The 12,149-nt window shown below is 56.6% G+C and overlaps 1 protein-coding gene across 1 annotated transcript; it reads right to left on the bottom strand.

Annotated features, from left to right (window-relative positions):
• Window positions 1-391: 391 nt before the first annotated feature.
• Window positions 392-10,889, bottom strand: CDC37 (cell division cycle 37, HSP90 cochaperone). Its single transcript, XM_038567321.1, has 8 exons — window positions 10,684-10,889; window positions 5,329-5,610; window positions 4,876-4,984; window positions 4,647-4,762; window positions 4,439-4,561; window positions 3,770-3,952; window positions 3,616-3,687; window positions 392-2,547 (listed from the first exon to the last, which is right to left on the bottom strand). Exons 1-8 carry the CDS (start codon window positions 10,783-10,785, stop codon window positions 2,392-2,394), a joined length of 1,143 nt encoding a protein of 380 aa, XP_038423249.1. The 5' UTR covers window positions 10,786-10,889; the 3' UTR covers window positions 392-2,391.
• Window positions 10,890-12,149: the final 1,260 nt, after the last annotated feature.

Below are 12,149 nucleotides of genomic sequence, written 5' to 3'. Positions count from 1 at the left end.
ACCCCAAGGAGCTTTCCACACAGGATAGAAAGAATGAGGAAGTGCTGATGGAACGATAAAGGAAGGTCTGCAGGTCCTAATGGCTCAGCAGAAAAAAAGCAAGATGCATTTCAGACTGTAAAACGAGCTAAGTTTTAGGCAAAGAAGAGAGGCAATAAGAACACATTCAATTTTACAAAAAAAAAAAAAAAAAAACACCTTGGAAGGAGTCACGAGAAACCGTGGACAGTGGGTTCCCGTGGATTCCCATGACTGGGGGCAGGGAACCACTTGAGTGGAGGATGAGCAGTCAGAGCTACTCCTGCTAGTATCTGATGTTTTAAATCCTTAGGACAACCGACACTAGGGTAAGAGAAGTGAGGCATGAAAGCAAAGAGGGCGCCAAAAAAGCTCAGTAACCAAGATAAATACTTTAATGCAATATTTTTTAAAAAGCACAATTAATGTGGGAAAAAAAAAACCATGAACAAAATATTGAAATTTTAAGAATCAGTAACAGTGTTGTTACATTGGAGCCTGAGGCAAAAGGAAAAACCAGTAATATGGATTCTATCTTTGAAAGTTTTCACAGTAAATAATGAAGTTGCCAATCCTGGATGGATCCTGGATGGGCGAGGTTTATCCAGGACTAAGGATGCCTTCCTCCTCCCCAAGCCCTCCAGATCAGATCCCTGCCTGCCATTCCCATCACATAAAAGCTTGAGGTGATGCCACCAGGGTTTGCAGCTCACCACTGCCCCCTGGTGGCAATCAGTTTGGACACAACAGCATCTGGGGGTGCTTTGCTTTAGATGTTCGGAGCCCTCACCACGGAATGCAAAGATCCCCTGAGGGCACTGTTGAATACTGCAGGACCAAAGACTGTGCCCTGCTGGTGCTCACAGCACAAGGGAGAGGACTACGCAGGGTGGCAAAGCTTGGCACACATCAGGTGAGGCAAGCTGCCTTGGCTGGGTGTGCAGGGCAATTCAGGTGGGTCAAGGAGGGCCCTGGGGGAAGAGGGGGCACTGAGCTCTAGTCTGAGTGACAAGCAGCTGCCTGGGGTGGGGTCTCCTGGGATTTTGGGCAGAGGGCTTCACTGCTTCATCTTAAACCCATGTCCTTGTGCATCTTATTCTTTAGGCCCTTTTGCCCCCAATATTTTGTTACTTAAAGGAGCCCCCAAGGGCTGCAGGCAAGGGTGTTTGGGTAGAGGAACAGGTATACACCAAGGCCCACATTTTGAGAATCTACGTGCCAGGTGCCCTGCTTGTCTGTGGCATGATCTCATTTCAGCACTACCCCAGGAGAAAGGCACTAACATTACTCACTGTGCGGGGAGGGGGGGGCACAGAGACAGTCAGTTGCCCAAGGTCACACTGATAAAGAGAAATTTAAAGTGCTCCAGAACCCGCAAGGAGGGAAGGCAGACAGGTGGATGTGAGATCAGGGCAGAGAGAAGACTGGGCAGACGGTGCAGGCCTTTATGAGCTACAGAGGACTTTGGGCTTCTGCTGTCGGGGGGAGAATGATGTGCCTTGACTCACATGTTTATGGCTACCCTCTGGCCACTGCCTGTTGAGGTCTGATGTGGAACGGGGGTGGGAGACAAGAAGCTGGGGCAGGCTGCAGGCCAGAGGTGTGAAGATCTGGACCAGGGTGGAGGCCATGGATGCAAAGGGCAGTGACCAGAGATAGGGGATCCTCCTGAATGGGTGATGGCAGGGGGCTTGGGGGGCCAGCCAAAGAGTAGGGGATTGGGGACAAGAAGAACTCTGATGTAAAGGAATCCCAGGGATGAATGTTCTAGGCAGTGGAATAGCATGTTCAAGAGCCTGGAATCAGAATAGAGGGAGCTGCCCAGACAGCTGGAGGATAAAGCCTGAGGCATCACAGGTCAGGCCTCTCAACACTCACTGGGTTTCCCTCCCATTCCAAGAGAAGAGCTGTGTCAACAGCCCTTGAGACGCCCCCCTGAGCATCTGAAATCCTTTATTGGAAGATCATTGCTGTTTACCATATAGAAGACTCACAGCAGATGAACAATGAGAACAGAGCCCAGAGTGACCAGAGCAGGCCTCTGGGCTGGGGACCCTCCCCACCCCGCCCCATGGACCAGCCTAGCGACCTCCGCCCCTCCCTGGACCCCCAGGCCTTTGGCATAATGCTGATTGGGGGGAGGGAGAAGGAAGTAGCAGCCTGCAGGCAGTGAAGCCCCTTGACTCAAAGCAGACTTGAATGAGCAATGGAGGTGGGGGCAGTGGGGGTGGGGATAGGCCCTCTCCCAGCCGCAGGCTGGGCGGGAGCAGTGAAACTGGAAGAAGCCAGGAGCTGGGGAGATGGCATCTATTTTTGTATTCTGAAAAGGGGCACACAGGGGCCTGCAGGCAGGAGGGCAGCAGCTGGGGCGAGTCAGGCGCTGACATCCTTCTTGTCGCCTGCCTTGGGGCCAGCTTCCAGCAAGGGGTCCCCAGGGCCCGCCTCCTCCCCATCCTTGGCCTCGCTGGACTTGGAGTTGGGGACCCAGAGGCCGGAGTCGATGCAGCGCTGCATGTGGTACTTCGCATCCTGTGGGGAGAAGGGTGGCGAGTGAGGCCAGGACTGCCACCCCTGGTGGCGCGTCCTTAAACCACGTCCTTAACCTTGCTTACTACTCATTCTAGATCAGAGCTGTCCAAAGGACTCTGCAATCATGGGAATTGTCTGTAATCTGCAGTGTCTAACATGGTAGCCACCAGCCATGCGTGGCTGCCAAGCACTTCAAATGTGGTTAGTTCAAGTGATGAACAGAACTTCACATTTTACTTAACTTGAACTCAAATTTAAATAGTGTACACCCAGAATAAAAGCTGCATGCCAATAAAACTGATAAACACAGGAGTGAGCTTATAAACCATAGTGTGAAGACTCTAGGTCTAGATATCCATTCTCATGGAAGCTTCTAGAAATCCAAGGCCAGGTCCTGTGACTAGACTTGTTTCACAGATGAGGAAACTAGTGTGGCCGACCAGTGAGCCAAACAGCAGGAATGGGGGCGAACCAAGGTCTGTAAAGACACAAAGTCCCATCTACCAGCACCCTTGCTGTTCCTAGTCACAACAGCTAGGGCCACCTGGCTGGCTCAATCAGTAGAGCATGTGACTTTTGATCTCGGGGTCATGAGTTCAAGGCCCACACTGGGTAGAGGCTTACTTTAAAATACATGCACACATACAAACAACAGCTGACATTTACCATGTGCTTAGCACCCCCTCACTCCCAGATTTTCCAAGTTAGTATCCAGAGAAAACTGGGTAACCAAGGCTGGGGAGGAGCACTCTTTCCTTGGACAAAGGTAGGATCAACCTGGTGTGCCCATTATGCTCATAAATGGCCCACGGGGGCAGTGACAGTGGCAGGGGATATGCTCAAAGTTCCAAGTTCACTGCTGGATGTAATCACACGGTAGATCCTCCATAGGCTGGCTCATGTGCTGGCCACACGGTTGACATGACCTCCCTTATTGCTCCGTGAAGCCCACAAGGGACACTTCTACCAGCGATGTGGGGAGCAGGGCTGGAGGGGGGGCAGGGGACATATCATTTGCCCCCGCCACTCAGCTGGGCTGGTGGGTGGGCCTGGGGAGTGGTTACTCACGGTAGGGTCCATCTTGCTGATGGCATCTTGGAGCATCTGCACATCCTTCACGTCAAAGCATTTCTGGAGTTCCTGCGGGTACAGATGGGCCGGGGTCAGGGCCTCATTTCCTGGGGGTCCTGCCTGCTGCCCACCCAGGGCCGGGGAGCCACACCTCAGGTAGAGACTCATAGACTTCAACAGGGTCCAGGCCACCAGGACCCAGCCGCTTCTTGCGCTCCTCCTCCTCGTACTCCTTCATGGCCTTCTCGATGCGCAGCTTGGCGCGGCCCCGTACGCGCTCCTTGAAGGCCTCGAGTTCATCGTTGAAGCCCTCCATGTACTGGCGGTCAGCTGTCTGCAGGGTTGGAGGGCCGAGATCTCTTCAGAGGCTCGGTCCGTCTCTCCCATGGGCCCGCCCCCGAAGGCTGGTTTTACTGCTGACGTGCTAATGACCACGTGCCTGCCTTGAGTCACAGACCTGTGAATGCTCACCTCACCTATGTCTTCACCCAAGCTCTGATCGCTCCCCGCAGGCTGCCCTGCCCTCAGCCTCCCAGGCCTCATCATGGGCAGCTCTGTGCTTCCAGGTGCTCAGGTGAGGGAACCCTAAGGCATCCTTGACTCTGTCCCTCACCCCACGTCGGGACTGTCCACACACCCCGTCTTTCAAACCGGGGGCTGACTACTGGCCCCTCCATGTCTCCAGCCTCCCCTGATCGAACAGGTTCTGATCCCACGGCCCCAAGTCTGAATGGACCTTTGTATATACCCCCTGTAGATGGAGGCTGGTGCCTTGAAGAGGCCCACACCCCACCCGACCCTGGCTCCTCGGGGACACTACCTTGATCTTAGTGAAGAACTGCCGGAAGCAGGCACGGGGATCCACCTTCAGGCTCTTAGCCAGCTCCAGGATGAACTGCATGACAATGGTCTGGTGGGCCACTTGCTCCATGAGTGCACATTTCTGCCAAGGGAGAAGAGGTAGGATGTCACCAAGTGGTGGCCTCAGGGCAGGGCTTTCCCCTAGTCCCGGGGTAGACTCCACTCACCTCCTCCACCTCTAGGTCAATGCACCAGATGACCAGGTAGTTGGCTGTCTCCTCGCACACCAGGTGGACATTGTCTGATAGGTACTTCTGGCTGTCATCCCAGCGGCGGAGCATGCCTACGAGAAGGTGTTGGCAAGGTGCTGAGGGGCCCCAGAGGCAGAGGACCAGCCCCTGTCCTGTGTAACCTCCTAACCTTAGCCTGCCGGCCCCCTCCAACGGCCCAACTCACCAAAGTGCTTGATCTGTTTCTCGTACTTCTCCACGAAGGTTTTGTGTTTCTGCTCCCTCACCTCCTCCGACTCCTCCTCCGCCTGCTCTGGTTTGGTATTGACCATGCTCTGTGATGGGGCGAGAGGGGGAGTGGGCTGGGGCGAGGCCGCAGAGCGCCTCCAGCACGGCCGGGTGGGCCGAGGCCGCAGCGCCCATCCCTTCCACGGCGGAGGTGGTGACGGCGCCATGAGCATCAGTGTGGCGGGAGCGTGGGTGTGGCAGGTGTGGCCTCGAACTAGGGCCTTCGGGCAGATCAGAGGGGGGTACCAGTGGGGTGCTTCATCCACCCAGCCCCACACCTGTCCCTCCACCCTCTCCATGCCAGGGCGTCCCTCCCTTGAGCTGTCCAGGCCTTACCCCCACCTACCCCACCAGCCCCTGCATGGGGGGAACCCTGCTGGCCCCCTCCCACCTTGCTGAAACCGTCCTTGCTGAGCGTGTCCACGTTCCAGGGCATGCTCTTCTCCTTCTTGCGCATCTCCTCCAGCTTCTGCTCCCAGCTCCGCTCCTCCTTGCGCAGCTGCTGAGCCTCGGCCTGCAGCCGTTCCAGCTCCACCTTGCTGCCCTCGCCCTCGGCCACCTCCAGCTCCTTCAGCTTCCGCTGGCACTCAGCCACCTTGCGCCTGCACTCGCGGCAGCCCCTGTCCAGCTCCTCCTTCTCCTTCTGGAACTGCTCCATGCGCTCCACCCGGGCCTGCGGGCAGACACAAGCCCTGCACTCCGGGGAAAGGCTGGTCCCTTGACCTCGGCCCTGCCCCACCCAGGGCTCCCACCCCCTGCACCTGGGATGGCCTCAGGGAATGTGTGCACCACCCTCTGTGCCCCCCTGGGGGGGCAGCTTCCATCCCACCAGGATACCTGCACACACCTTACTTTGTGTGTGTCCACCCCCAACCCTGCTCAGAAGGCTCTGTGGCATCCATGTCACTCAGAGCAGAAAACCAAGTCCTATCTATGACCTACAAGGCCCTGCACAATCTGCCCCCTCCCTCCAGTCACAGTAGCTGCTTTGTCTTTTCTTGAACCCACTTCTAAACTCAGGGCCTTTGCACTAGCTGTTGCCCCAGCCTGGAAAGTTCTCTCTCCAGACTCCCCCCACTGGCACCCAAACCAGCTTACTCCCTCACATCCTTGCCATCTTGGCTCAAACATCACTTTACAGATGAGGCCCTTCCCTGACCACCCTGCTGAATGAAGATGGCAACCTCCCCTTACTTGTGCCCTGTTTCACCTTCCTCCTCAGCACTCATTACCTGCTAGCATCTGGTGGCAACCTGGTGACAATTATTTACTGTTCTCAACACTGTCCCTCTCTGAGGAGTGGGGTCCCTAGAGATGGGGGATCTGCTCACTTGTGTCTCACACACAAGTGCACAGTCAAGGCTCAGGAGACACTTGTTGGATGAATAAAGTAAGGAAATACTGGATGGGGGTCTCAGGCCACTCGTCCTCCCCGGAGCCGCCCTCAGTGACACTCAGGTGCCCTCCCTTGCCCAACAACCTCCGATGCCCCCCACTGAGGCCTGTTCACTGGTCCTGTCCTTTCCTCCCTCTTTCCTACCCAGTCCTGACAGCTTTCGCTTCTAGAAGTCTCTCCAATTTGGTCCACCCAGAGAACTACTCCTGGATGGCTGCCCAAGGCCCCATCAGCTATGTCTCCGGGCCAGCACACCCACCCTGAGCCTTAGCTCGGTGCCCACCGGCCTCCTGTCCCCCCTACCCCAGCTGTTGCTCCCCAGACCTCCTCTGCTGTTGCACCCCAAGTTCAGATGGTGCCCTCGTTCCCCCTCTCGCTCCGGTCCCCACAAGACTCTCTACAACATGACATGGCCCTGTCTGTCCTCCACCCTTGCTTTGCTCCATCATCTCCCCCAGCTCTCAGCAGTGCCTGCTCAATCCAAAGCCCCTGACTGAGCCCTGAGAGGTGCCACCACCTTCCACAGCTGTTCCAAGCTAGACTGCCAGTCTTGGAAATTCGCACATCTGTCTGCAGCCCTTCTTGCCACCCCAACCTGGAGCGTCTACGCTCAGATGGGATCCCAAAGCCTTACTCCAAGCTGCCCAAGTGGCACCAAGGCCCCAGGGGGCCAGGGTCCCATTCTCCTTTCCCAATTCTAGGTTGCAGGCAGATCCCAAATGCACCAGCTCGCTCTTGACTCTTGGACTCTGCAAAGGCTGCTCCTTCTACCTGGAACTCTCTTCCTCTCACTCCATGTCCTTTGGCCCCAGGTCTCAGCTTCTACAGAGCCTTCCCCAAGGGCCCCCCATTCCCCATCACTGTGCCTCAAAGCCCCCTTTAAGATCATCAGACAGCATGATAAGACACTGGAGAACAGCCTCAGGGCCCCAGATGTGGAGTCATAAGCCGTGGCTACTGAGTATAGGCTGGGGTCCTTGGGTCAATCCCCTGACCTCTAGGGACCTCCGTTTCCTCATCTGTCAAAGGCAGACAACAGTACCGACCTCACCGAGCGGCACCAGGAGAAGCAAAGGAGATTTAAGTCAAAGTAGACAGTCCAGAGCCATGCTGGATGCTCGGCAAGCACCATTCCCGTGGTGGCGACTGCCATTACTATCCAAGGGGACAATCTCTCTCTCTCTCTTGACCATTCTGGGGCTCAAACAAGAAAGCATACTTCGAGTGTTTCCATCAATTTCCAACCCAGAGCACATGCTCAATACCTGGGAGTGGTTGTTACCGCACTGTCACATCACCCAGCTCCACCGCGTACTGGTGACGTGACCTTGGCTAAGACACTTAAACACTTCTAGCCTTGGAGTTAGTTCCTCTTTGGGAAAAACGCAGCATCAAAGGAGTTACTCCCAGGAAACTGCACGCAGTCCTACGTAATGAACACATTCCGCTGTTAGCGTCACCATCCTGGCCACTGGCCCCAGAGTGGTTCACTCACTCACTTCTGGGCCTTCTCTGAGGCTGTATCTCCAAGTTTGAGCAGAGTCAGGCACGCAGTAGGTGAGAATGGGGAAGCCTTGAGCCTTCTCTAACTTAGCCCCACAGGACTGCTGACAGTCCAGAGTCTCACTTTCCCCAGCTGTGTCAAGGCCGAAAGGGCCCTTGCCTCCTGGAAGAGTAAGAGAGAGGCCTGGGGCTCTGCCATTTTCCCCTCTGGGGCCTGGGGTGCCCTGGGGGCTTCCTGCTGCGGGGCTCTCTGGGGTTGGCATTCTAGCTGGCCTCGGGTGGCAGCAGGAGCCTACCACCCTGCTGGCTTCTGCTGGGTGGCCACTGAGCTCTTCTCGATGTCCTCTGAGTGGCCGCCAGGGAGACTGGAGCTAAATAAAGGCCTCCTGGAGCTGGTGGGGGCGGCAGCCTGCCCAGCACGGGCTTTCCACCTCTGGGAGGGGCTGTGGCAGCCTGGGTGTGACAGGGGCCACAGCAGGAAGCTGGGACCTGCAGGTGTCACCACCTTCCAGCCTTACAAAGAACCTGACGCTCACAGAATCACAGCGCCATAGTTTGATGAAAGGAGTCCCAAGAAACTAGTTTAACAGTAGCTGTATCTGGACAAGGGAGGTGGGGCTGGGACACTCCCTTGTCTCTTTCTGGCACCTCTGGAATCTTTCTTTCCCGGAGCACGGATTACCTAAACAATAACAATGACGGTAACTGCTAAAGTTTACAGAGAGCTTATCACGTGCCACGTGCTATCCTTAAGGACATCACACGTACTCAATAGAGTAACCTCTCATAACAACCCTATCGGGTGGATACCCTTAATATTCCCAACTGGGGAAACCAAGGCACAAAGAGATCAAACAACTTGCTGGAGGTCATGCAGTAAGTCAGTGATTCAGGAGCCAGGACTGGAACCCAGTTGTGCAGGCCTGTGCTCAGAAGTGCAGCAGGCTACCTTTTTCCTAATCTTGCCTCCCCCTCCTATATGCTTACTCCCTCCCAGGCCCGGAGCCAAGTTCTTGTCAGGCCTAATCTCATTTCATTCTTCGGATGGTCTCTAGGGGCAGGAAAAGTAAAGCAGTAAGTGGTAGGGCTGGGATTAGAACCCAAACTTGCCTGTCACTGAAGCTGGGGCTAGAGATGCTTCTCTCCCCTCCCCCCCGCCCCACCCCCACCTGATTCCACTACAGCCATAGGGTCCTCAGCAGGACAAGAAAAGGTTCTGTTCCAGGAGGGAGGAAGGCAGGGTCGGGAGAACTCTGCAGGAGAGGGGGCACTGGTTTCCCACCCAGCAGGACCAAAATGCTCTCCACATAGCTGTATAGATTAACCTCTTTATGTGACAAAAGTAGGTACTCCCAAGAACAGTCTTTAGAGCTCTGTGTTGAGTCTTAAGCATTTCATAATAAAATGTTACACATGGCAAAAAATGGAAGTGCTAGAACTTTCTTCTTACATTCTCCGTGGCTTGCCTGGTAGGTATGTTACCCAAGAGTGCTGCTTTAAGGTAAGGGTTGGAAATGGTACTGGAGACCAGATGTAGGGACTAAAGACACCACAGGATGGGGAAGGGCCCTTCTAGGAGGTTCTGGATAAATGACTGGGAGTTGCCATATGCGAGGGTGGAGTGAGGAATTCCTAACTGGAAGGTTCTGAGAGGTATACGCCCTCAAAGTGAGAGTATAACACGCACAAGTATGTGGGTGTAGAAGCTCCGATTTGGGGGAGCAAGAGATTAGAATATTAAGTCTTATGAGAGCTGCTCTGTTGTCCTGTGAGCACTGCTGGGCAGGGAGATGGGACAACAAGCAGACAGGATTCTGGGATCTGGATTTGGGGGCAAACAGACAAAAAAAGAAGGGGCAGTAAATCTGGAATCAAATTGGGAGGGTCCTTAGAGCAGGCACATGTGGGTGTCTGAGAGCAACAGACCAAGCTGGGGTCAGGAGGAAGGTTGGGTGGGTTTGGGTGCTGGACTTGAGTTGGTAGAAGGCATTCCAAGGCTGCCAGAGGCTTCTACAGGAAACTGTTGGGGGTGGGTGGTGCCTGGGCCTGCAATACCAAGGAGGAGCAGGGGCTCTGGAGGGGCCGGAAGCCCTGTGGGGCAGGGTTTCCTGGTATAATGAGAAACAGGGTCCACAGTAGGTGACGCTAAAGAGTGGCTGGAATTCGAGACTCCATCAGGGGGACCTGGTGGTCCGGTTTGGGCAAGCGGGTTCCAAAACTCCATCCTAGATGAGACCGAAGGCCCTGGTGGAGCATCCAGCTACGTTCTACAGAAGGGGTCCGGGTATGGGTTGGACTCTCAAGCCAAGAGCAGAAACCTCAGGGGAGGGCAGGGTTCCTTGTTCTGTTTGGAGAAGGAATGGGAATCCCTGTCAGGAACCAGGGAGGAAGATCTCCGAATAAATTCAAAGCACCGAAGACTCTAGGATTTGGGGAGGGGCAGATGGTACATCCAAGATCAGAAATGTCTCCCGGAACAGGATCAAGAGTCCAGCTCCGAGGCAGAGTTTTGCGTGTTAAGTGGAAGGTCCCAGAAAGGATTGGGGGGACACCCCCAAAGCTTCTCTTAGCAGTTTAGACTCGGAGGAAGGTGCTCTAAGGGTCAACTGGGAGCTCCACGCAGAAATCGGAGGGGAGGCCGGGGACCTCTGGTAGGGACTCAGCGCCCTGGCAATTCTGAGGTCTGGAGTCGAATCGAAGAACCCCAAGCGGTACTGAAAGCCCAGACTATGCGCTGGGAATCCCAGGTGTCAATGGCGGGGTCCCTGGCAGTACTAGGGGTCAGAACTCTGGAGCGGAGTCCCGGGCGGGGGGGAGGGGGGAAGGGGACGGGCGCGCGCACCCTACCTGGTGCCGCCAGCGGAAGAGGCTGGCCGTGTCGATATTGGGGTGCGTCTCGTCCTCATCGTCAGACACCTCGATGTGGTCCCACACGCTGTAGTCCACCATCTTGCCTCGGCGGCTCAGCCCGCTCCGGCTCCGGGTCTGACTCTGGCGGCGGCAGCGCTGGAGACTCGGCCTGCGGAGCCCCGCCCCTTCCGCTTCCGCCCTGGCGCGCACGTCCCCGCCCGCGCATGACGTTACATCCCTAGTAACCGCGGTGGCGGCTGTGGAGACCCGGCTTGCCTTAAAGGGTCCCGCGCACGTGTTCCGGCCCCCGGGAATCCCGGCAAAGACCCCGCCTCATTGGGCACCTCGTGAGGGTATACGGGCTGGCGTTCCAACCTCGAGCCCCCCTCATCTCCAGCTGTCCCCCCGGTGCGCGTTTGCGGCGGCCTCGGGAGGCGGGGCCGATGGCGAGACTGTAGCAGAGGATTGTCCCCTTAGCCACGCCGCAGTGACGTCAGCCGGAGCCCACTGCAGGGGCGGGCTTCGGCGCGAAGACCTGTCCCTCTGCCCCTGGAGAAGAGGACCTAACCCTGTGCTGGGGAGGGGTGTCTGATGAGAGCACTTTCCCAGTCCTGGGGTACAGAGCCCTTCCCAGGAAAGTTCTAAGTGGAGGAGGGACGTGGCTCCGCCCTTGGGGGGTCGGCTGTGGGGGCGATGTGGCCCTGCCTTGGGAGCTGGTGTTTCCCTAGCTCGGACCATTCTCCCCCTCGCGTCCCCGGCCTGTGACATTCCTGAGCCGGGATTCGCGCACACACGCCCCCTCTAAAATCACCCAGATCCACCCCGGCTCCTCCCTACCCGCCCCCGCCCGAGTCAACGGATCTCGGACTCCTGTCCGAGGCGTCTCCCCGTGCGGCCGCTGGGTGTCACTAATGTCTAGCCAAAGGGGGCCTTTGCTCCTGGCCCCGCGCAGCCGGGGGGCTGGAAGGGGATCGTGGAGGTGCGGATGGAGGCTTTCCTCGTGGTGGTACTCTAGAATCGTTCGTAGCCCCTCCCCTTTGGTCTGGAGCCCCCTTACTCCGCCGGGACTCTAAAGACTCCATTACTGTGAGCTTGGGTGACCCCAGCTGCACACTTGCGTGCATCCCCACCCTCGTTTTGATACTGGGATAAAAGGCCGTGTTGCAGCCTAGGGCCAGGATTATCTCAGATTAAAGGGCGTTCCGTGGGGGCGGGTGGGATGGGAGGAGCTCCAGCCTCTCGGATGAGGGGCGTTTTACCCAGACTACCCCCCAGAAGGTGTTTGCAGAGAGCGGGCTGGAGGGAATGGATTAAAGGGCTCAAAATGGGGGGATTCCCCAGCCCAGGGAAGGGGAGGGGCCTTCCGGACAAAAGCGCCCGCCCGCTGCCTCCCCTCCCCCTCGAGCATCTTTCAAACCCGCGAGTGGGCGGGCGGGGGCGGGGGAGTCCCCCCTCCTCCCCCC

Source organism: Canis lupus, chromosome 20 (assembly GCF_011100685.1).
Source record: "Canis lupus familiaris isolate Mischka breed German Shepherd chromosome 20, alternate assembly UU_Cfam_GSD_1.0, whole genome shotgun sequence".
Lineage (NCBI taxonomy): Eukaryota > Metazoa > Chordata > Mammalia > Carnivora > Canidae > Canis > Canis lupus.
Note: the sequence above shows the minus strand (reverse complement) of the source record. Positions and strands in the feature narration are given on the sequence as shown.